Source organism: Phyllopteryx taeniolatus, chromosome 1 (genome assembly GCF_024500385.1).
Source record: "Phyllopteryx taeniolatus isolate TA_2022b chromosome 1, UOR_Ptae_1.2, whole genome shotgun sequence".
NCBI classification, from domain to species: Eukaryota; Metazoa; Chordata; class Actinopteri; order Syngnathiformes; family Syngnathidae; genus Phyllopteryx; species Phyllopteryx taeniolatus.
In genome coordinates, this window is record NC_084502.1 from 29,916,271 (window position 1) to 29,940,149 (window position 23,879).

The window sequence follows — 23,879 nt, forward strand, 5'->3', positions numbered from 1 at the left end:
TTTGCCTCACAGTTCTGAGGACCAAGGTTCAAATCCAGCCCCCCCTATGTGGAGTTTGCATGTTCTCCCCGTGACTGCACGGGTTTTCTCCGGGTACTCCGGCTTCCTCCCACATTCCAAAAACATCCATCGTAGGTTAATTTCAAGACTCTAAATTACCTGTAGGTGTCAATGTGAGTGTGAAAGGTTGTTTGTCTATGTGTGCCCTGCAATTGGCTGGCAACCAGTTCAGGGTGTACTTGCCTTGAGTCAGCTGGGATGGGCTCCAGCAGGCCCCCCCGACCCTAGTGAGGCTAAGCAGTACGGAAAATGGATGGATGGTGAATGGATTTTGGGGTTGCGTATTATACTCAAGGGTGTATTATACACAAGAAATTACAATAAGTAGACTGTAGAACAGAGAGGACTCACAACCAGGGTTGCAAATGGGTAGAAAAATATAAATTTAGTCAGTAACTCACCTCCTCTTTGTACTTGTTGATGTAGAAGTAAAGTTCACTGAGCGCGCTCAGTGTGTTGAACTCATTGCCATGAAGACGTGACTGCTCCACCAGGTAGGCGTCCATGTCCTGGTCGCTAATGCTCGGCATTTTGGCAATGTCTCTGTAGTACCTACAAGACAGATTGTAAAACCCTTAGCATCTCTTGGTAGTCATTTGGCAGTCTGCTAGTTAGCATGTTACTACTACATAATGCTCTATAATGTGATATTGGATAGTTAGAATGTTCGCTACCTGTCCACACAGCTCCTGTAGTTGACCATCAGGTAGTAGTGATGTAGCACAGTAGCTAATTTGCCACCCAGGTCTTGTAGTTGGCTATGAGGCTACAGCCAATGTTAGCCAACTACCTGGTCAACTTTTGTGGTTGGCTATTTGGTCGTATTGCAACTTAGCATGTTAGCTACCTCGCCACCCACATCTTATAATTTGCGATGAGGCTAGAATACCTAGTTAGCATTCTTGCTACCTCTCTGCTCATCTCTTGAGGTTTCCTGCTTGAGTATATTAGCTAGTTAGCATGTTAGCAAACCGTTCCAAAAGGTCCAGTAGTTTGCTATTGGGTTATACTAACTAGTTAGCATGTTATGTATCTATCTTCTCCACCATTGTAGGTGGCTTTGAGGCTATATTAGCTGTAAGTACATGCGCTACTCTACTGCTCTTCTCACCAATAATGCTAATAATTTGCACTATTTAAGTTGAGTTTGTATGGCAAGTGACGCCATCTGAAACATCACAGTCATTTTGACACGTCAACTTGGAGAACGCCTCGGAATTTCGGCCCGTCCGATCTTATTTCTGGATATTTTTAACTAAAACTTGTCAGCCTATCAAGGAAGGGATTCCCCGAGTAGCAGACGAAATGAAAGGGTTGAGAAAGTGTTTGGAAATAAATAAGTTATACTGTTAGATTCAAATTTATACTTTTATACTGTTAGAATCTAATTTGAATGCGTTTTTGGAGCAGATTTTCTCAGGGTGATACGATAACACACAAAAACGTTCCACAAATAGTCAACCCCCCCCCCCCCCCACACACACACACACAAAATTCAATTTCTCCGGAACCCATCAGTCGATTTTCAAAATTCTTGCTGCGTTGTAATTAGGTTGAGGTGGCCAGTCCAACCAGACTCAGTTGAATTTTGCGGAAAATCTTACCAAATCTGTTACGTTGTCTGAGCTAATTAGCAGATTAGCCAATTCTCTACCAAGGTCTTATAGGTGGCTATTTAGCTAGACTAGCTATTTAGCATTTTAGCTACCGTTCCACCCAGCTCTTGTAGTTGGGGATGTCTTTAGCGTAGAGCAGCTTGTTGGACGGGGAGTCTTTTCCCAGTCGATGTTCCGATGTGGAGCACGAGTCCATGAAGGTCTGAGCCACGACCGACAGGCACGCGTCAGTGATGCTACTTTTGTGGATGTCGAAAACAAACTGGGGATTCTTGATGACGTTGACCCAGAACCTGAGAGGAAGACTGGACACGCAGACAGGAAATTGTTAGATTTATGTCCTGAAATTACAGTATATTGGAATTGGAGTGCATAAAATAATCAAATATTATATATATATATAAATATATATATAGAATGTATATGCTGTATATATAATGAATTACATACAATGGTAATTGTAGTGATTTCTTTTTTTTTTTTTTTGTCCTGTTCGGCTGTTAGGTCAAGCAGAAAGGAGGATCTGTATCACTTTTATGCCTGAACAGTTTTACTGTGTCACATTGGAGTTTTTAAGCTGCCACTGTGGTTTCTTTGTATTCTGAGGGATATTTATTGAGAATGACAGTCGTTCAGGCGACTAGAACAAAGTTTTCAAGGCGACTGACAGAAAAAACAAAAAAGGAGAGAGTGAAAAGGTAACTAAATAAAATAGGAAAAGAATACAACAAAAGACAAAGCACTAGCTGGAAACAAGATGAGCAAAGTAAAGCATTATATACCTAGTACAATGACAAGTTGGATTTGAGTGTTGTATCGGTCAGTAGTGCTACACCCTGTGAGGGAAAGTCTGGACAATATAGGACAGGACAGGGACAGGAGGGGAAGCATGCAAAACAGGGGTCGTGGAGTGGTTATGTAAATTATAAACATCTATAGGACCAGAGTGTAAGTGAGGGGCTGCCCAAGAAATTCGCATAATTATAAGTTATTTGTCACAATGAGTGAGTGGCGCCACACCCAGCAAATAAATCCCAGGGGTGTGTGTCTGCGGACACATGCAAGTGAATTGACACCGTTTCGCATACACAATAACAGTCAGTGTCCTGTAATTGCTGTGCCTGCACCGCGGGGACTGAGGACTCCACCCCACCTAGTCGAGAGGCGGGGTCGGGCCCAGGAGTCCACCTGAGAGCGGCCCGGTGGATGGGATACCTCCCACACCGAGGGATCCAGGGTGTTCCACCAGCCCCACCAATCGTAGTGAATATTAACATAATTGTAGTGAACCATATCATAATCGTAGTGAATGGTATCGTAATGGCACTCGTACCAGTTGCTCTTCCAGGTGTGTCGCACGTCTGGGTCACTGATCTGTCTCTTGTCGGCCTGCTCATCCAGAAAGTCAAACATGTATTTGATGGCCAGCGGCAGAGCAGACCCTCGATGGGCGGTGCTGAAGACCGTCTCGAAAAGGTCATCCACAAACTTCTGCAGTGTCCCCTGGTGGCAAGAGTAAAGCGCAGGCTTATGATCAATTCCAACGCGAACGAACAACGTGCAGAAATTTGAGGAGCTTTTATGACACCTTTGTGGCCAGCAGGCGTGTCAGGTAGATTTCGGACACCATTTTGCTGCCGCGGTCTCCTTCGCGCTGGTCACTGTGCTCGTGGTTCTTGACCAGGTGCCACAGTTTTGTTCCTGAAACACAAAAGCAGTTAGTGTTGTCACCATACCAAATTTACGACTTCGATACTAGAACTGCATTAAATATACCTGCAGTATTTATACGCACACTTGTGCTAGCTCACTGTTAGCTTAGAAAAATGGCAGCTACCTGTTTCCTGATCTGGCGTGATCATGGGCGCTCTGGACCTCAGACTGTCAGGACTACTGGACGTACGCAGTAATGATTCTGCACACACAAGCACCTGTTAGTTGTGTTTGCATGTGTATTTGTTGACAATATTAGCTGGTTCGTGTGTCAGCTACCTGTCCACCCAGCTCTTCGCATTTGTTCTTAGGTTAAATTACCTACAATGCAGTACCCCTCCTTGAGCTGTCACCTTATCATGGTGGAGGGGTTTGTGTGTCCCAATGATCCTAGGAGCTAAGTTGTCTGGGGCTGGGTGGGGCGACGGGTCCTGAATGTTGTTTGTGCCTATGCACCAAACAGCAGTTCAGAGTTTTGAAGTGCTCCCGCTGGGGATTCCATCGTTCTGCTCGGGGACTTCAATGCTCACGTGGACAATGACAGTGAGACCTGGAAGGGGGTGATTGGGAGGAACGGCCCCCCTGATCAGAACCCGAGCGGTGTTCTGTTATTTGACTTCTGTGCTCATCACGGATTGTCCATAACGAACACCATGTTCAAGCATAAGGGTGTCCACACATCCTACCTAGGTCGCAGTTCGATGATCGACTTTGTGGTCATGTCATCGGACTTGTGGCCGCATGTCTTGGACACTCGGGTGAAGAGAGGGGCAGAGCTGTCAACTGATCACCACCTGGTGGTGAGTTGGCTCTGACGGTGGGGGAAGATGCCGGTCCTACCTGGCAGGCCCAAACGTATTGTGAGGGTCTGCTGTGAACGTCTGGCAGAATCCCCTGTCAGAAGGAGTTTCAACGCCCACCTCCGACAGAACTTTCCTCACGTTCCGGGGGAGGCGGGGGACATCGAGTCCGAGTGGACCATGTTCCGCGCCTCCATTGCTGTGGCCGTAAGGTGGTCGGTGCCTGTCGTGGCTGCAATCCCCGAACCCGTTGGTGGACACCAACGGTGAGGGATGCCGTCAAACTGAAGAAGGAGTCCTATCGGGCTTTTTTGGCCTGTGGGAGTCCTGAGGCAGCTGATGGGTACCGGCTGGCCAACCGCAATGCAGCTTTGGTGGTCGCTGAAGCAAAAACTCTGGCATGGGAGGAGTTCGGTGAGGCCGTGGAAAAAGACTTCCATACGGCTTCGAGGAAATTCTGGTCCACCGTCCAGCGTCTCAGGAGGCGGAATCAGTGCACCATCAACACTGTGTATAGTGGGGATGGGGCGCTGCTGACCTCGACTCGGGACGTTGTGAGTCGGTGGGGAGAATACTTCGAAGACCTCCTCAATGCCACCGACACGCCTTCCCACGAGAAAGCAGAGTCTACTACATCGCTCGGCTGGCCTGTGAATGCCTCGGGATCTCCCCGGAAGAGCCGGATGAAGTGGCTGGGGAGAGGGAAGTCTGGGCGTCCCTGCTAAAGCTACTGCCCCAGCGACCCGACCTCGGATAAGCGGTAGAAAATGGATGGATGGATGGACAATGAAGTAATAGAACTACAATTATGATACGACTGAATCTAATTACGATATGATTCACTGTGATTCCGATACTATTAACTGAAATTACAATAAGATATGATTACGATATTTACGATACGATTCACACCAATTATGAAATTATTCAAACCTCATTCACTATATTACAATACAATTCACGCTACGTTTAACGATGATTATGAAACTAATTATTCTGATTACGAAACACTATACTCCAATTATGATTCCATGTACTACAATCATGATCCGAGTCAATGTAATTAAGATGTGATTCGCCACAATTATGATACGATTAAATTTGATGATAAAATGATTCACTGAGATTATGATGCAATTCACTACATTTATGATACAATTCACTACAATTATGATACAGTTCACTACAAGTCCAATACTCTTTCATCTGATTCACTCTGATTACAATACCATTCACTCTAATTATGAAACGATTCACTATAATTGCGATACAAATCACTTCGACTATGATACGATTCACTACAATTATGATATGATTCACTATAATTGTGACCCTCAGCACAAAACTGATCAGAAATAGCACGTTTGTGTCTTTTTCTGATTTTCTAAAAAGGTGTTAAAAATGCTTTCCAATTATGTGCAGACTGGTAATCGGGTAACATTTGATGAAGATATGTCCGTTTAAAGATAGGAAGTAGCGTTTCAGCGTTAGCTTAGCAACAAGGATGTTTACACCACAAGCGACTATATTAAGGCCTCTTGTTGGTTCATACGTGTAATGACGTACATTTGAATTAAATCCGCGGCTGCAGGGAACCCAAAGCTTTCTGTTGATACCAGACGATGTAGGTTTCCCTGTTTTGCGCGCGGCAAGTCAGTGCTTAATGGGTTCTAGCTCAAAACACGTCCGACTTCCGATCAGTTTCGTGCTGGTGGATCACAATTATGAAACAATTCACTCCGATTATGATACATTGTATGATTTAGCTCGCTAGCTAGCGAGTAAAATGTAATAACCACTACGGACGCTAAGTGGACAAGTAGCTACCACGCTAACTCGCTGTCGTCGAATAAGTGTAATGTAATACAGTGGTGCCTTGAGATACAAGTTTAATTAATTTAATTCACCCATGGAATTGGGACGACACATAGTCACCCCTCACCCCCTGCTGGCTGTGTTGTAGGCAGACGCGACAATTGTTTCCATTTGCAAGATGCCGTCTTGTGTCAAATGAATGTTACTATTATTATGAATGGCTTCTCTTATTTAAATGTGTCTGTCTGTGCAGTTTCTAAAGGTGGCTCGTATTTTAAATTTGTTGATAAAAGTAAACAAATAATTTGAACCCTGCCCCTAAATTTGTAGCCTTACTGCCTTTGCACCTGCTCTCCTGGACACACAATATATCAACCTTTCTCCTCATCATCATGTCAACCAACTCCCGAGCATTTCCCTTCATAATGTAGTAATGTTGTAATGTTTTTTTTTTTTAAAATAGCACTCTATAATATTGTACTTTATAAAAACATACAGTCATGACATAATTTTAATAGAATTCAAAAGAAAGAAAAACTTTATATCACACTTTGCATCAATTAAATGGCCACTGTGCTGGTGTCCACCTTGGCCATCTGGGCCACTATAAGCCAGACAGACGGGTTTGTCTCCTTGCAGAGGATAAAAAACATATGACTGTAAGTACTATTGTATTGAATGTCTAAATGTGCTGCTAACCCGTCTGTACTCCAACATCAGTCGCTTAAAGGGTTTCCATTTCCTATTATGCGTTAGCATTAGCATTAACCTAATGGACTAATGGCTGAGATATGTGTTTTAAATACACAACGTGTAATTCACGTAGCTTTATGTTTGACAGTGTTTGACAGTAAACTTCAGCCGGGAGTGGCATTAAACAGGTTGAAGCCTCTTTTTTGAATCATTTTTCACAATTGATGAAAGAGGTATGGGGTCTTAATGGTCCAGATTTCACAAACAAGTTGATTTTATGTATTTTTTTGCTCAAGAAAAGGAAACTGGTAGTCATTTACAATAAGATTAAGCCATTTTGGAGCAATTGCATCAATTCCTTATTCCTTGTGTGTTTTTGGACATACTTGGCAAATAAAGACGATTCTGATTCTGATTGTTAAATAACTAATTGCCTTTGGAACACCCCTTTTTCATCGCCAACTGAGACACCCCCTCCATCCCCCCATGTGTTGCTGTGATGTCAGAGACAGAACTGGAGACCAAATTCACTCCATAGCTGGTGTGAACAAAGGAATTTACTCTATTATAAAGTGGCAGTATTTACTCATATTTTATATATCGTCGCTGTCAGGTAGAATGCCCCACCTCCAAAATGAATTTTTTTTTGGGACATTAAAACAAAAAAAGAACTTGAGACACTACATTGCCGGTATGAACAAAGGAATGTACTACACAATAAAGTGGCATTATTAACTCATATTTTATATATCGTAGCTGGTGCAATCCCCTCACCTCCAAAATGACAACTTTTCAGGAAATAAAAAAAAAAACAAATTGACAGCTTGCTTGAATTTCCAAACACTGCTTTGTTGAACTTGGCATTATACTTTATATTGCTGTCATATATCGTTGCACGCTCATATGAAAAACAGCTATCTCACATGAATAACAGCTAGCATCTCAAAATTGTTCAATCGCTAGTCTAATATGCTGAGAAATCTCTAATTTATTAGGTTGTCATGATTAAAATGACACAAACATGACATCGAGTGACACACATCCTTGTAAGCCTCATGAACCCAAGCATTTATATACCATTGAACGCTCTCTTACAAGAACACATCATCTATAGCACCCCAAAATGATGTTTAATCCCTAATTTAATATGCTAAAAAAATTCACTAATTTATTATGCGGTCATTGATTAAAATGGTAGAATACAGCGTGGTGACCAGCCGTGCACATCAGTCCAGCCTTGCATATCAGTGTCCCAATGCCATGCAGATAAAAGGCGGTCAGCCAAACCCCATGACCATCAAAAAAGCCTTTAACATGTCAAAAACATGAACGCCTGCCTAACATCATCGTCCAAAAAGGTTGATAAAATGCTACAAACACGGCGCCGTTATAGCAGCAGTGCCCATCAAAGTCCGCGATGACATATGCCACCTATCATACAAAAACTTCATAAACGCTAACGCCTGAGTTATGTCATCTTCCAAAAATGCTTTTCACATGTGAGCGATGCAATCACCCAAGAAACAGCTCACAAAACTTGTGTGCACAGGCGGAAATGAATCATTTACCTGAGATGCCTGCTCTCTACAAGGAGGCATGACAGCGATCGATTCCAACAAAACAAGTCTACACGAATTTATCGAACCTCACTATTTCACTAGCTATTATCTAAAAAAAACATCCAGACTATTGACTGTAGGTGACAGTTATGCCCCAGACCTGCGAGCCAACCATGTATGTTAACTAGTACGAGGAAACCAGACCTGCTTCTGGCACTTACGTCACAGCTCAAGTTGAGTTTCGACCGAAATGTGGGCAGGTCAGAATATCTTCAAAACAGAAAATAAACCAAAAATAAATACGGACTCTTTTTTATCTTTTAGGGTGAGTCTATTCTACCTTTTCTAGGGTGGAGGTGGGTGAAGTATTTCTGCAGACAATGGTTTAAGTCCAGTACTATGGGATAAGTGCCAATGTCAAACATTGGCACTTATCCCATAGTTCAATCCCCGGCCCCGCCTGTGTGGAGTTTGCATGTTCTCCCCGTGCCTGCGTGGGTTTTCTCCGGGCACTCCGGTTTCCTCCCACACCCAAAAAACATGCATTAATTGGTGACTCTAAATTGCCCGTAGGTGTGACTGTGAGTGTGAATGGTTGTTTGTTTGTATGTGCCCTGCGATTGGCTGACAACCAGTTCAGGGTGTACCCCGCCTCCTGCCCGATGACAGCTGGGATAGGCTCCAGTACGCCCGCGACCCTAGTAAGGGGAAGCGGCTCAGAAAATGGATGGATGGATTGAAGTCGGGTCACTCGTACATCAAGGCACCACTATGTATGTATGTATGTATGTGTGTGTCTGTGTGTGTGTGTATACCATATCTGCTGAGTGATCTGGTGAAAGTGAAGCTGTTGGCAATGTTGTAGGCAGAAACCTGCTTCTGGACCAGTGCAACCAAGGAGCCGTCTGTTACCTGGTAACACATCGGCATTTCGGTGAGCCTGCACGCCACTTCCAGGTCACCTGACACGATGGAAAGAACAACGTACCTGATAGTGAGCCAGCGTGTTGAGTCGCTTCCAGTCGCTCTCAATCTTTGTGGTAACGTCTTCATCCTGTAGGATTATCCTGGTCAGCCGACCTTGGCGCCACTCTGAACACACACAACACGTTAGTAAAGATTTTGGTAAGGAGTCGTAACTGGAGTGATGAAGCACATCATATCGAAACTTGAGTCAATTGTATCACAATCGGAGTGAATCACATCATAATTGGATTGAATTGTTTTGTAATCGTAGTAAATCATATTGTAATTAGAGTGAAAAGTATAATAATTAATGTAACTTTTATCTAATTATAGTGAATCATATTGTAATTGAAGTGAATCTTATTGTAATTGGAGTGAATCATATCATAATTGGAGTGAAGTGTTTTGTAATCGTAGTAGATTATATCATAATTGTAGTGAAATGTATATTAATCAATGCAAATTCCACTGAATTGTAGTGAATCATATCGTAATTGAAGGGATTCTTATTGTAATCGGAGTGAATTTTATTGTAATTGTAGTGAATCGTATCATCTTATGGTACAGTATGTTAGGCATCCAGATGACTATCCCTAACATGTTTGTTCGTTTATGGAATGCGCGTTACCGAGGTCCATGTCGTCGGCCTGCGGTCGCTGCGAGAAGGGGATCCCCTTGAAGACTGCGTCCAGCAGCTTGTCTTTGACCTGTGTCACCGTGTCACAGTTCAACACCTTGACCGGCACCTCCGTGCCTGCCTCTCCCTCCGGAGGGATGCACATCAATGTCTGAAGGAGATGATATGGTCAGCAGAGGCGTGTCTGCATGCGTGTGCGAGCATATGCGAGCGTGCATGTTACCAGCTGCTTGTAGTCGATCTGCTGCCTAATGAGTTTGTCTTCACTCAGGGAGTAACGTGCTTCACCCGTGATGGCATCAATGGGGCCTTTCTCCATCTGTTGCTTGATGGCGCAGTAGAGCATGAACAGAGGCTCGCCAGCACACTCCTGAAAGAGAGAGGAAAAAACACATTTTAGGTTATATTACCGAGTGAGTTACCTGTCCACCAAACTCTTGCAGTTGGCTCGTGTAGTGAATCATAACATAATAGTAGTGAATTGTAACATAATTGAAGTGTATCATGTCCTAACTGTAGTCAATCGTATAATAATCAGGGTGGAACATAACATAATTTGAGTGAATTGTGTTGTAATCGGAATGAATCATTTTATGATTAGAGTGAATCGTATTGTAACAGGAGTAAATGTAATGAAATGTAATAATTGTAATGAATTGTGTCAAAACTGAAGTCAGTTGTGTTATAACCAGAGTAATTGGAGTGAATCGTATCGTAATTGCACTTAATAGTATCATGATTTGAGTGAATCGTATCATAATTGTAGTGAATCAATTCAGAATCACAGTGAATGTAATGTGACTGTGAGCGGTGTAACTCGCAACATAATTCTAGTAAACGTATCTCATGTAAAGTGAATTACATTGTAATAGTAATGAATTGTCTCGTAACAATTTTTTTCAACTGATTTAGGACAACTTTGCATCACTGAATCTAAAAATGACATCCGTTTCTCTTGTACGGGTCAGGTTTTTATGCAAAGTTGTTAACAGTTTATTAATCAAATGTTACAAACTTTGTTTACTGTAAATTGAATAGTAGACAGTGGATAATATACAGTGGGTACAGAAAGTATTCAGACCCCCTTAAATTTTTCACTCTTTGTTATATTGCAGTTGTTTGCTAAAACCATTTAAGTTATTTTTTCCTCATTAATGTACACACAGCACCCCATTTTGACAGAAAAAAAAACGGAATTGTTGAAATTTTTGCAGATTTATTAAAAAAAAAGTAAAACTGAAATATCACACAGCCATAAGTATACAGACCCTGTGCTGTGACACTCACATATTGAACTCGGGTGCTGTCCATTTCTTCTGATCATCCTTAAGATGGTTCTACATCTTCATTGGAGTCCAGCTGTGTTTGATTATACTGATTGGACTTGATTAGGAAAGCCACACACCTGTCTACATAAGACCTTACACCTCACAGTGCATGTCAGAGAAAATGAGCATCATAAGGTCAAAGGAACTGCCTGAAGGGCTCAGAGACCGAATTGTGGCAAGGCACAGATCTGGCCAAGGTTACAAAAAAGATTCTGCTGCACTTAAGGTTCCTAAGAGCACAGTGGCCTCCATAATCCTTAAATGGAAGACGTTTGGGACGACCACAACCCTTCCTAGAGCTGGCCGTCCGGCCAAACTGAACAATCGGGGGAGAAGAGCCTTGGTGAGAGAGGTAAAGAAGAACCCAAAGATCACTGTGGCTGAGCTCCAGGGATGCAGTCGGGAGATGGGAGAAAGTTCTATTAAGTCAACCATCACTGCAGCCCTCCACCAGTCAGAGCTTTATGGCAGAGTGGCCCGACGGAAGCCTCTCCTCAGTGCAAGACACATGAAAGCCCGCATGGAGTTTGCTAAAAAACACCTGAAGGACTCCAAGATTGCGAGAAATAAGATTATCTGGTCTGATCCGACCAAGAAAGAACTTTTTGGCCTTAATTCTAAGCGGTATGTGTGGAGAAAACCAGGCACTGATCATCACCTGTCCAATACAGTCCCAACAGTGAAGCATGGTGGTGGCAACATCATGCTATGGGGGTGTTTTTCAGCTGCAGGGACAGGGCGACTGGTTGCAATCGAAGGAAAGATGAATGCGGCCAAGTACAGGGATATCCTGAAAGAAAATCTTCTCCAGAGTGCTCTGGACCTCACACTGGGCTTCACCTTCCAACAAGACAATGACCCTAAGCACACAGCTAAAATAATGAAGGAGCGGCTTCAGAACAACTCCGTGACTCTTCTTGAATGGTCCTGCCAGAGCCCTGACTTAAACCCACTTGAGCATCTCTGGAGAGACCTGAAAATGGCTGTCCACCAACGTTCACCATCCAACCTGACAGAACTGGAGAGGATCCCGAAATCCAGGTGTGAAAAACTTGTTGCATCCTTCCCAAAAAGACTCATGGCTGTATTAGCTCAAAAGGGTGCTTTTACTAAATACTGAGCAAAGGTTCTGAATACTTATGCCTGTGTGATATTTCTGTCTTAAATGATTTTAGCAAATGGCTCCAATATAACAAAGAGTGAAAAATTTAAGGGGGTCTGAATACTTTTCGTACCCACTTTATGTTATATATTATAGATAGAGAGACAGACAGACAGACAGACAGATAGATAGATAGATAGATAGATAGATTTTTCATGCAGCGCCACTTGATTGATCGAAGGTCACAGGTAGGCATGGGTCGATTACAGTGTTGAAGGTATACCGAGGTTTTGAAAAGTCAAGGTTTCAATTACAGTAACACTGTTCATTACCGGTAATTCCCTTTTTTTTGTGTGGGGGGGTGGTGCTGTAATATGACTGGCTGCTTGCAAAGACGAGACTCTCACTCGCTAAACAATCAGCCTCTTTGATCTTAATGAGGAGAGCCCAGCTGCCTTTTTTTCTCTCCTTCCCAGGTGAGCAGAGGGGTGGAGGGTCGGCAGTGCACACACACACACGGAAAGGTTAGACGTGAGACTGATAAGGAAACGAGTGACAGTAGTAGGACAAGAACAATCTGGACACGTTTCAAATTTATTGACAAAACAAATTCTGGAAAAAAACATTAACGCAGGTACCATTGTGTCTAATAGAACTGTTGCAAACAGTCCCTTCTGAGCGATTCTTCTCCAAAACAGGGCAGAGGATTTCCAAACAGACAGAAGAAACAGTGTCAGCTTCTCAAAGCTTGAGGTGTTTCTCAATGCCAATCTTAACTGTAGACAAATTGGATGCTGATTTTTGTATTTGTATGTACATAATTTAACGTATAGTTTGTGTTTTGCAGCGATTCTGTTTTTTCACTTTAATTTTTTTTGTAGAAAAAAGTTAAAAGCCTAAAATAGTTTAATGTTTAATTGTAAATACTTCAGGGATCACCAACCTGGTGCCCACAGGCACCAAGTAGCTTCCAAGGAACACCTACACTATATTATAGACAGACAGACAGACAGACATAGAAAGATATGCTAGTTTGCATGTTTTCTTCCCTCACAAAAACAAATGTGAGCATGTCAATCACCTTGAGGAAGCGATACAGGAGGAAGGTAAACCAGTTGGTTAGCATCTTTTCAGCCACAGACTCTGTCCTGCAACACACAGTTAAAAGGTCAAACGGGGGCATGGAGCAGTAGCCCACAGACGGGGTCGGTCAATGTGAATGGTCACACACTGACCTCCTCAGCAAGAGTTTGGGGTGGTTCCGATTCTCCAGGTTCTTCTCGATCAGGTCGACCAGCAGTTGCTTGAGTACCACCGTGGCGTACTCCATGCGACCCTGATGCAAAGCCACGGCCATTAGCATAGCAACCATGACACTCTCCCCAAGTTCATGTTAAAAAATGCTATGCTAGCTGCGCGTGCTAGCTAGCTAGGTAGTCAATGACGACCGATTATTTGCCACAAGCTTGTCACTTGTGATCAAAAGATAGATTGCCGTATGAACAGTGTCAGGACACGTATAGACGAAAAATGGACTGGTCACCAGGTCAGCCAACGTCAGGGTACAAGTAGACAAAAACAGACTGGTCCAAATTCTATGGCAAGCCACATACTGTATTGACAGGGTACATGTAGACAAACAATGAACTGGTCACCAGTTAATGTCAGGGCACATATTGACAAACAATGGACACAACATTAACTACAAAATTTAGTTAAAGTTACTTCAACTTTACAGTTAAGTAGAATTGATCCCAATGGGAAACATTTTATTTCAAAGAGAACCAAATTTCAAGAGATAACGGCCTTTGGTAGGGTCAGCACCATTTAGCAACCAGGAGTACCTGCAGCGCAGCCATCAGCAACGAAGCCACGTTTCCACGGTCCCGCATGGAAAACGACCTTTGAGTCTCTAGTGTGTGGATGAAGGTCAACAGGAACATTTTGTTGTTGAGAAGCTGACTGAAGAGTCGGAGGGCTTTCTCCACGTTGGCCGGAGACTGAAATAGACACAGTCATACAAGTCGTTAAGTTGTCAATACTGACTGTGGTTTTGTAAAGTAGCGTGTGTGTGTGTGTGCGTGTGTGTGTGTGTGTGTGTGAGACATACATCCAGCTCCTTGAGTACTGGATGTTCTTCTATTCCGGGGAACATGACCCTCAAGGTGTAAGTGCGATATTCCAAGAAGGGAATCTTCACTCCGTCCATGTCGTTGGTCAGTTCCTGAATGTCGGTCTGCAACTCGGCAAAGGCTGCACAAAAACGTTATGTGTTAACAGAACATATACACACGTGTGTGGTGGTTGTGTGTAGGTGTGCGCACCCTCTTTGCACTCCAGCGCCACCCTGCTCTCCAGGTTGTCCATCTGCAGCTGGAGACGCTTCAGGGTGCGGTCAGCGTCCCGCGTCTTCCGCTTGTAGGCGATCAGCACGGCGATGATGGCGACCAGCAGCACGCCGCCGCCCGCGCCAATGCCGATGATGGCAGGCAGCGTGAGGGCACTGTCCGAATAAATGTGGAGAGTTCCCGGAGAGAACTCCAGACCTCCGACCAGGATCTACAGGGGAATACAGCTGAAGGTTAAGGCCGACTACCACCCAACAGCGGGTGAGGACGGTTATTAATAATAAATAGAGAATCCAATTTGTATAGAAATTGCGTGTGAATGCTGAAGAGTTGATGGTGTAGTGAAATGCTGTGGAATTAACAGAATTATTGAAATCTATGTGAGACTTGAAGTTGGAATGGTTTGAATCAGTCACGAGATGTGTAAAGATGAAGTCAACCTGTATAATATCTCGTAATCTAGATTTTTTGTGTAAAAATGTGGTAATTTTGGGAATGTGATAACCATTGTACAACCCCAATTCCAATGAAGTTGTGACGTGTTAAACATAAATAAAAACAGAACACAATGATTTGCAAATCATGTTCAACCTATATTTCATTGAATACACTACAAAGACAAGATATTTAATGTTCAAACTGATAAACTTGATTGTTTTTAGCAAATAATCATTAATTTAGAATTTTGTGGCTGAAACACGTTCCAAAAAAGGACATGTGGGAAAAAAGACTGAGAAAGTTGAGGAATGCTCATCAAACACCTGTTTGGAACATCCCAGAGGTGAACAGGCTAATTGGGAACAGGTGGGTGCCATGATTGGGTATAAAAGGAGTTTCCCTGAATTCCTCAGTCATTCACAAGCAAAGATGGGGCAAGGTTCACCTATTTGTGAACAAGTGTGTGAGAAAATAGTCGAACAGTTTAAGGACAATGTTCCTAAACCTACAATTGAAAGGAATTTAGGGATTTCATCATCTACAGTCCATATCATCATCAAAAGGTTCAGAGAATCTGGAGAAATCACTGCATGTAAGCGGCAAGGCCGAAAACCAACATTGAATGCCCGTGACCTTCGATCCCTCAGGCGGCACTGCATCAAAAACCGACATCAATGTGTAAAGGATATCACCACATGGGCTAAGGAACACTCCAGAAAACCAATGTCAGTAAATACAGTTCGGCGCTACATCCGTAAGTGCAACTTGAAGCTCTACTAAGCAAAGCAAAAGCCATTTATCAACAACACCCAGAAACGCCGCCGGCTTCTCTGGGACCGAGCTCATCTAAGATGGACTGATGCAAAGTGGAAAAGTGTTCTGTGGTCCGACGAGTCCACGTTTCAAATTGTTTTTGGAAATTGTGGACGTCGTGTCCTCCGGGCCGAAGAGGAAAAGAACCATCCGGACTGTTATGGACGCAAAGTTCTAAAGCCAGCATCTGTGATGGTATGGGGCTGTGTTAGTGCCAATGGCATGGGTAACTTACACATCTGTGAAGGCACCATTAATTCTGAAAGGTACATACAGGTTTTGGAGAAACATGCTGCCATCCAAGCAACGTCTTTTTCATGGATGCCCCTGCTTATTTCAGCAAGACAATGCCAAACCACGTTCTGCATGTGTTACAACAGTGTGGCTTCGTAGTAAAAGAGTGCGGGTACTAGACTGGCCTGCCTGCAGTCCAGACCTGTCTGGCACATTATGAAGCGTAAAATTGAACAGTTTGAAGTCGGAATGGATCGAATCGGTCAAGAAATGTGGAAGGAGGAAATACACATGAAATGTTTGCACTGAGCAAGTCACTGGTGCTGTAGTGGTACACTCGCCTGACTTCTGTGCAGGCAGCGTTTGGTCAGTTCCCACTCAGTGACGGTGTGAATGTGAGTGTGAATGTTTGTCCGTGTCTATATGTGTCCTGCGACTGACTAGCGACCAATTCAGGGTTTAGTCCGCCTTTCGCCCGAAGTCGGGTGACATAAGCTCCAGCACCCCGCGGCTCTAATCAGGATAAGCGGTGTTGAGAATGGATGGAATTTCTGCATTGATTTGAGAATGTTATCATGAAAAATGTGGAAAAATTACAAATTTGGGAATTGGGGGATGTGAAAAATAATTACCAACATGTCCTGAACAGTTTAAAGTTTGAATCAGTTGAATATGCTGTGAAGTTTGTTTGAATAAATTGTGAAAAATGGAAAAATTTGTTGAATTTGGAAAAACATCTCCATTGATGTCAGTGGGAATTGTTTTTTCATGGAAAATGTTGAGTTGTGAGAAATGTAGGAATTTCGGGAATCCGTATTTAAAATAGTTCCGCTGATGTCCTGAATGAGGTAAATATTTTAAAGTTGGAATTGTTGGACTTATTGGAGAAATGTGGGAGGATCAAAATAGTGAAAATTAGTGGAATGATAAGAAAAAGGAGGGTGATAAACTTTTCAAGATGATCCAGACAAAGGTCTGGATTGCTGTTGGCTGTCATAGAGGTTAACAGCTCAGGAGCCGCACATGGCTCACTGCTCAAGTCATGTCGTTTGCCAAATATGGATTTAAAAAAATGAAAATATGGACCACTGCATCGAAAATGTAATCAAATGGTTAATAGGAAAGTAGTAATTGCTGTTTTTAAGGGTTGTGAAGTGCCGACATAAGCGTCATCGCACTTCCACCGCCAATGAGCTATTCCCCAAACATGGATTTGTTGGTTAATATAAAGGGCTATGGTGGGTTGAGGGCTCGCTCACCAAAACGCGTTGCTCTCCGGTCAGCTCTGGCGAATCACAAAGCAGCTGATGTTCTGACACCGTCAACAAGCAGGGAGATTCACCAATCAGAACCGTGTAGTTGAGACGGTTGTTGCCGGGGGCGGATGGGACCAGGTTCTTACCCTGCAAACAACGCAGTTCACACATCCTGCTCCAAGTCCCTACTTCCTGTGTGGTTGGTTCTTACCTTGAGGATGATGGGGGACCCTGGCTTTACCTCCAAGATTCCAGAGTTGCCCAGAGGGTCGAAGGTTGGGTTGGGGTAGTGTGTGAAGGGGGTGGAGTTAAGCACCAGTAGAGATGACACCTGATGGCCAAAATTTCATCACACCAAACGATCAACAACAACATCAATAACATGGATTTACTCATAGGAAAGTTGAACATTATCACATTCAGGATCAAAAATAAAACTTTATGTTTTTTTATAGGGGACATATCATTAAAAATGGACTCTTTAATGTGTGGCACTGTCTCGTGTGGGCCAGAATTCATCCCGCCCCACATACTGCTGGGCCAATGGCTGCTTTTGTTAGACTGACCAGCAGTGGTCCTGATTTTAGACAATTTTCAGTGCTACTCTATGTCCCCTTTATTGTTCAGAGCAGACATGTCTTCATGTCAGAGCGATCTTGTGTCACAGTACATTAGCCATCATGGCGATGCGCATCACCTGATCCAAGATGAAGCCAAACTCGTCGGCATGCAGCACCCCTTCTGGTGGGTTGGGTTTGCCGTAGACCAGGCCAGGAGCCAAACACGTCATAACGCTGTCATTGACCGCCGTGCAGAACTGGGGAGATGCATGAGAGGAGGTCATAACCATGTAAAGTCATAACCATGTTGTGTCATAACAATGTGACATTATAATAACTATGTTATGTAATAACAATGTGACATCATAATAACCATGTAATGTCATAACAATGTGGTGTCATAACAATGTGACATTATAATAACCATGTGAGGTCATAATAATGTTATGACTTATGTCATAATGTATTTTCATAACCCTGTATTTTCATGACCATCTGACGTCATAACCATGTTGTGTCATAACAATGTTATGTCACAACAATAGGACATTATAATAACATTGTGACATCAAACAATGTTATGTCATAACATGTGACATCATAATAAGGCATGAAAAAGGTGACAAAAAACCCAAAACATTGTAGGGTCTGGGGGGCAGAGATTTTTTAAAATTTTAAAATAAGCAATCTGGAAGACTGTGAACAGTAAAATAAGGCAAAATATATATATATATCTTCACGCAGAAAAATGTCTTTACACGGCTCAAGTACAAGTTGATGTATAAATTTAAGGTTAAAATTAAATTTGCCTCCTTCCTTTGCTTTTTTGTTTTGGCCTTCAACTTGAGCCAGGCCCATCTCCACCTGCACCTGATGCCAGCTTTCAGCTGTGCCACATGAATAGCATCCTCCTCTTTAAGCACTCTCAATCTTGAAAATAATTGAGTAAAATCATTTTCTGTTTCACTTCATTTTTCATTATAACCAACTTCAAAGGCTAATCCCAAATACATCCTCCAGGAAAATATTAAGTACAGTATTTTTCTGTTTTTATTGGCCAGTTCTGAATTTGAAGTTAGTTAATTCTGTGTTGTGATATAATCCCTAACATCGCTTCGGAGCTTAATACATTTAACAGTAACATATGTAAACTAACTAACTAAGATAATTGTAGGCATGTTTCCTAATTAATACAAGATGTGTTAGTGGATCAGCGCTTGTCGCCGATGTTACGTGTGCTTCGCGGTTCCGCTGGGACCACAACCAGGGCCACGACCCGCAGCACTTCAACGCGAAAATACAAAAGACCAGTGCAACAAATACGACACTGGCTGATCTGATGAGCAAAAATGTTGCTTAAGCGTAAGAGTGGCAATAGAGGATGTCTGCTCCAGAGGTGGTTAGAGTGGCCAAACATTGTCCTCAAGTAAGGGTATCTGCTCCAGAAGTGGGTAGAGTAGCCAAATATTGTACTCAAGTAACGGTACTATTACTTGACAATAATGTGACTCAAGTAAAAGTAAAAATTAGTCCTCCAAAAAAATTACTATATTTTATTATTTTAACCATAGCATGTACATCAATTAAAAAAAATTACAAAATAAAATATGAATGTGCAAATTCTGATGTTGCTCTGAGTGTGTGCGCGTGTGTGTATGCATAGCCAAAACTACAACAAAATATCTGCAATTTACTGGATGGTGTTTTCTCAAGTTATAAGTGAGCTGAAATATCCACGTTTGGGCAGACAGTGCCAGAAAAACACTACAATACATGAAAGCTGTTGTTTTTGTTTGTCTAAATGTAAACACGAGTATTGCGCCGTTGCCTTCATGGTAACGACGACCTTCCCAACATGGCCGCACGATGATCAGCAGGGCTGGCTTATCTAGTATTAATACCTATGCCTGGGAAGCCCAATCGAAGACGTGTGAGGTCATGTGTCGTTTGATTGGTGAACTAGACTTAAATGTCACTAGCGCTTAAAATGGATTGGTGCAAAGAGCGCCCAATGCGGAAGTCAAAGTCACGCACGAAATAAGCAATAATTGATAAATAAAAGTAGCAAGCGACATTTAGATCATTGTAACGAAGTACCGTTACTTTTTAACAGCAGAAGTGTTTTTTCTGGTCTTGTCAACTCCTGTGACTTATCCAAAGCAGGTCCCGAGGGCAAGGGCGGAACCTCAGGCCAATGCTCTCGCATATTAGTGTGTCACGGAGTAATATTCAGAAATTACAGCTGAGTGTGGATGGTGGATGTGTGGAATGGATCGAGCACTCAAGTAGTACAAAACAACCTATGACGTAGGCGACAGCGACGGCAGCAGCGAGGGCGGACACCCCCTTCAGGAAAAACTCATCGGATCTATACGATTCACGTAAATGGCCTATTTTGAGTTCAAAACGGCGAATTTCGCTGAAAGGCGACTGATTTGCATGTATGGATATCATAATGTTTTCATAACAATGTGTTTTCATAACCTTGTAATGTCATGACCAATATTCACTCTTTGTTATATTGCAGCCATTTTGTCATGAGCGGTGCCCTGCAGTCCTTTTTGTTGGAGCCTGGTGGCACTTTGCGCCCCTCTCGCCCTCTCTTTCTTCACAGAAAGAGAGGGGCGCAAAGTGCCCCTCTCGCCCTCTGTGTCTCTCCTTGTCCTCAGTGTTCCCTCCGTGTTCCACGGATCCACGACATCAAGCCAGCCGCCTGTCCTCGCCACCGCCTGCCACACGTTCAGTGCGTCAACAACCCTCCAGCATATCTCAAGGACCATCTCCATTCCCCTTTGTTCAATAAAACTTTTCATCACAACCTCTCAGCCTCCGCCTGCTCTTGGGTCCTGTCTGGATAGACTCGTGACACATTTACTAAAATCATTTAATTGATTTTTTTTCCTCATTAATGTACACATAGCACCCCATATTGACAGAAAAAACTGAATTGCTGAAATTTTTGCAGATTTATTAAAAAAGAAAAACTGAAATATGACACAGCCATAAGTATTGAGACCCTTTACTCAGTATTTAGTAGAAGAACGCTTTTGAGCTAATACAGCCATAAGTCTTTTTGGGAATGATGCAACAGGTTTTTCACACCTGGATTTGGGGATCATCTGCCATTCCTCCTTGCAGATCCTATGCGCTTCTTTCAGGTTGGATGGTGAACATTGCCGGACAGCCATTTTCACGTCTCTCCAGAGATGCTCAATTGGGTTTAAGTCAGGGCTCTGGCTGGGCCAGTCAAGAACAGTCACAGAGTTGTTCTGAAGCCACTCCCTCGTTATTTTAGCTGTGTGCTTAGGCTCATTGTCTTGTTGGAAGGGGAACCTTTGGTCCAGTCTGAGGTCCTGAGCACTCTGGAGAAGATTTTCGTCCAGGATATCCCTGTACTTGGCCGCATTCAACTTTCCTTTGATTGCAACCAGTCGTCCTGTCCCTGTAGCTGAAAGACACCCCCACAGCATGATGCTGCCACCACCATGCTTCACAGTTGGGACTCTATTGGACAGGTGATGAGCAGTGCCTGGTTTTCGCCACATATACCGCTTAGAATTAAGGCCCAAAAGTTCTGTCTTGGTCTTATTTCTTACCATCTTGGAGTCCTTCAGGTGTCTTTTAGCAATCTCCATGTGGGCTTTCATGTGTCTTGCACTGAGGAGAGGCTTCCGTCGGCCCACTCTGCCATAAAGCCCCGACTGGTGGAGGGCTGCAGTGATGGTTGACTTTCTACAACTTTCTCCCATCTCCCGACTGCATCTCTTGAGCTCAGCCACAGTGATCTTTGGGTTTTTCTTTCTCTCTCACCAAGGCTCTTCTCCCCGATTGCTCAGTTTGGCCGGATGGCCAGCACTCGGAAGGATTTTGTTCGTCCCAAACATCTTCCATTTAAGGATGTGGAGGCCACTGTGCTCTTAGGAACCTTAAGTGCAGCAGAATTTTTTTGTAACCTTGACCAGATCTGTGCCCTGCCACTATTCTGTCTCTGAGCTCTTCAGGCAGTTCCTTTGACCTCATAATTCTCATTTGCTCTGACATGCACTGTGAGCTGCAAGGTCTTATCTTGACAGGTGTGTGGCTTTCCTCAACAAGTCCAATCAGTAAAATCAAACACAGCTGGACTCAATTGAAGGTGTAGCACCATCTCAAGGATGATTAGAAGAAATGGACAGTTAAATATATGAGTGTCACAGCTAAGGGTCTGAATACATATGGCTGTGTGATATTTCAGTTTTTCTTTTTTAATAAATCTGGAAACATTTCAACAATTCCTTTTTTTCTGTCAATATGGGGTGCTGTGTGTACATAAATGAGGAAAAAAAATCAATTAAATGATTTTAGCAAATGGCTGCAATATAAAAAAGTGTGAACATTTTAATGGGGTCTGAATACTTTCCCTACCCACTGTATGTCATAATGTATTTTCATGTGTTGTCTTAACCATGTGATGTCATACCATGTTGTGTCATAACAATGTGACATCATAACATTGTGACATCATAACCATCTAATATATAAAATGTTACATCATGTTATGTCATAATGTGTTATAATAACCGTGTGATTTATAAAATGTGATGTCATGTTGTCATAACAATGTGTTGTCATAACATGTCAGAAAATGTGGTGTCATAGCCATATGACATCATGACCATGTGATATCATAACGTGTTGTCATAACCATGCGGTGTCATAACCATGTGCTGTTGTAATGTGACATCGTAACAATTGTGATGTCATAACCATGTGTTATAAACGTGATGCTATGAACATATGATGCTATAACAATGTGATGTCATAAAAAGGGGGTTGGAAGGTCACATCATAACCACGCAATATAATTTAAAGGTGATGTCATAACGATGTGATGCCATGACCACCTGATGCATTAGAGTGTGATGTCATAACAATGTAATGGCATAGCGATGTGATATCATAACCATGTGACTTAGCCTTACATTATTGGTCTCCACACCCCCATATTTGGCTCTGACTTTGGGTTCCTGGATGGTGAGCAGGTTGGTTCCTGTCACTGTGATCACTGTGCTGCCACTACTCGCGCACACACACACACACACACAGGCACACACACACGCACACACACACGCACACACACATACAGGGAGTGTCAGAGATCTATACTGTTGGTGGACAGTAAAATTGGGCGGAGGCCTACTTGAGGATGGACCAGTTAGGTTCGATGGCGGTGACAGTCGGGTCCTCCGTGTACGTGTATTTGATCTCTGAGTTGGTCACTTCCGCCTTGTCGATTATCAGGCGGATGGGGGCGGGGCCAACACCAGACGGCGAGGCGGGAGTGATGCAGACTACTTCCCGATTGTTGCGTCTGGATGAAAAGAAGAATAAAAAGAATGTTCCACTTTGACTTCTGTTGCTGTGAAGAATGATTCCTGTTTTCATGACTCACTTGACAAACAGACACTCGTCTTTGTCGATGAAGACAGACAAGCTGCTGCCAGCGTCCAAGTTCCGACCGGCCACTGTCAGTCTGGTTCCCCCGGAAACTGGACCTCTATCTGGACGAACGTTGCTCAAACTGGGACTCTGTGTCCGTATGTGTGTGTGTGTGTGTGTGTGTGTGAGAGAGAGAGAGAGAGAGAGAGAGAGAGAGAGAGAGAGAGAGAGAGAGAGAGTGAGAGAACACATAAAGAGTGTGCGTGAGACTTGCAACAATGAACAATGAGACAAACGAAAGGTTATGAACAAAGTCTCACCACGAACGCGTACGCTTGCGTGGACATGGTGCGGTACTCAGCGCTGCACACGCCAATACACAACTCCACTGCACCACCGGGAGAGTGAGGCAGAAGCGCCTCGGCCATGTCGCACACTACCCTGCATGTGCACACACACACACACACACACACACACACATACATACAATTACAGTTTACTTGGTTGTTCTTAAAAAAAACTT

At 43.2% G+C, this 23,879-nt stretch overlaps 1 protein-coding gene across 3 annotated transcripts in view; it reads right to left on the minus strand.

Annotated features, from left to right (window-relative positions):
- plxna3 (plexin A3) overlaps positions 1-23,879 on the minus strand; it is an 85,580-nt gene that overhangs the window by 2,915 nt on the left and 58,786 nt on the right. For all 3 annotated transcript variants that reach the window (XM_061787316.1, XM_061787306.1, XM_061787297.1), the window contains 21 exons: positions 23,677-23,797; positions 23,370-23,506; positions 23,118-23,288; positions 22,900-22,993; positions 18,076-18,195; positions 17,590-17,709; positions 17,382-17,525; positions 14,614-14,848; positions 14,400-14,542; positions 14,134-14,289; positions 13,525-13,625; positions 13,371-13,437; positions 10,083-10,229; positions 9,851-10,010; positions 9,245-9,348; positions 9,072-9,168; positions 3,514-3,591; positions 3,265-3,377; positions 3,010-3,179; positions 1,769-1,981; positions 462-612 (listed from right to left, as the gene is read on the minus strand). In XM_061787316.1, the coding sequence (XP_061643300.1) occupies positions 462-612; positions 1,769-1,981; positions 3,010-3,179; positions 3,265-3,377; positions 3,514-3,591; positions 9,072-9,168; positions 9,245-9,348; positions 9,851-10,010; positions 10,083-10,229; positions 13,371-13,437; positions 13,525-13,625; positions 14,134-14,289; positions 14,400-14,542; positions 14,614-14,848; positions 17,382-17,525; positions 17,590-17,709; positions 18,076-18,195; positions 22,900-22,993; positions 23,118-23,288; positions 23,370-23,506; positions 23,677-23,797 (2,842 nt within the window). The remainder of the gene's footprint in view (positions 1-461; positions 613-1,768; positions 1,982-3,009; positions 3,180-3,264; positions 3,378-3,513; positions 3,592-9,071; positions 9,169-9,244; positions 9,349-9,850; positions 10,011-10,082; positions 10,230-13,370; positions 13,438-13,524; positions 13,626-14,133; positions 14,290-14,399; positions 14,543-14,613; positions 14,849-17,381; positions 17,526-17,589; positions 17,710-18,075; positions 18,196-22,899; positions 22,994-23,117; positions 23,289-23,369; positions 23,507-23,676; positions 23,798-23,879) is intronic.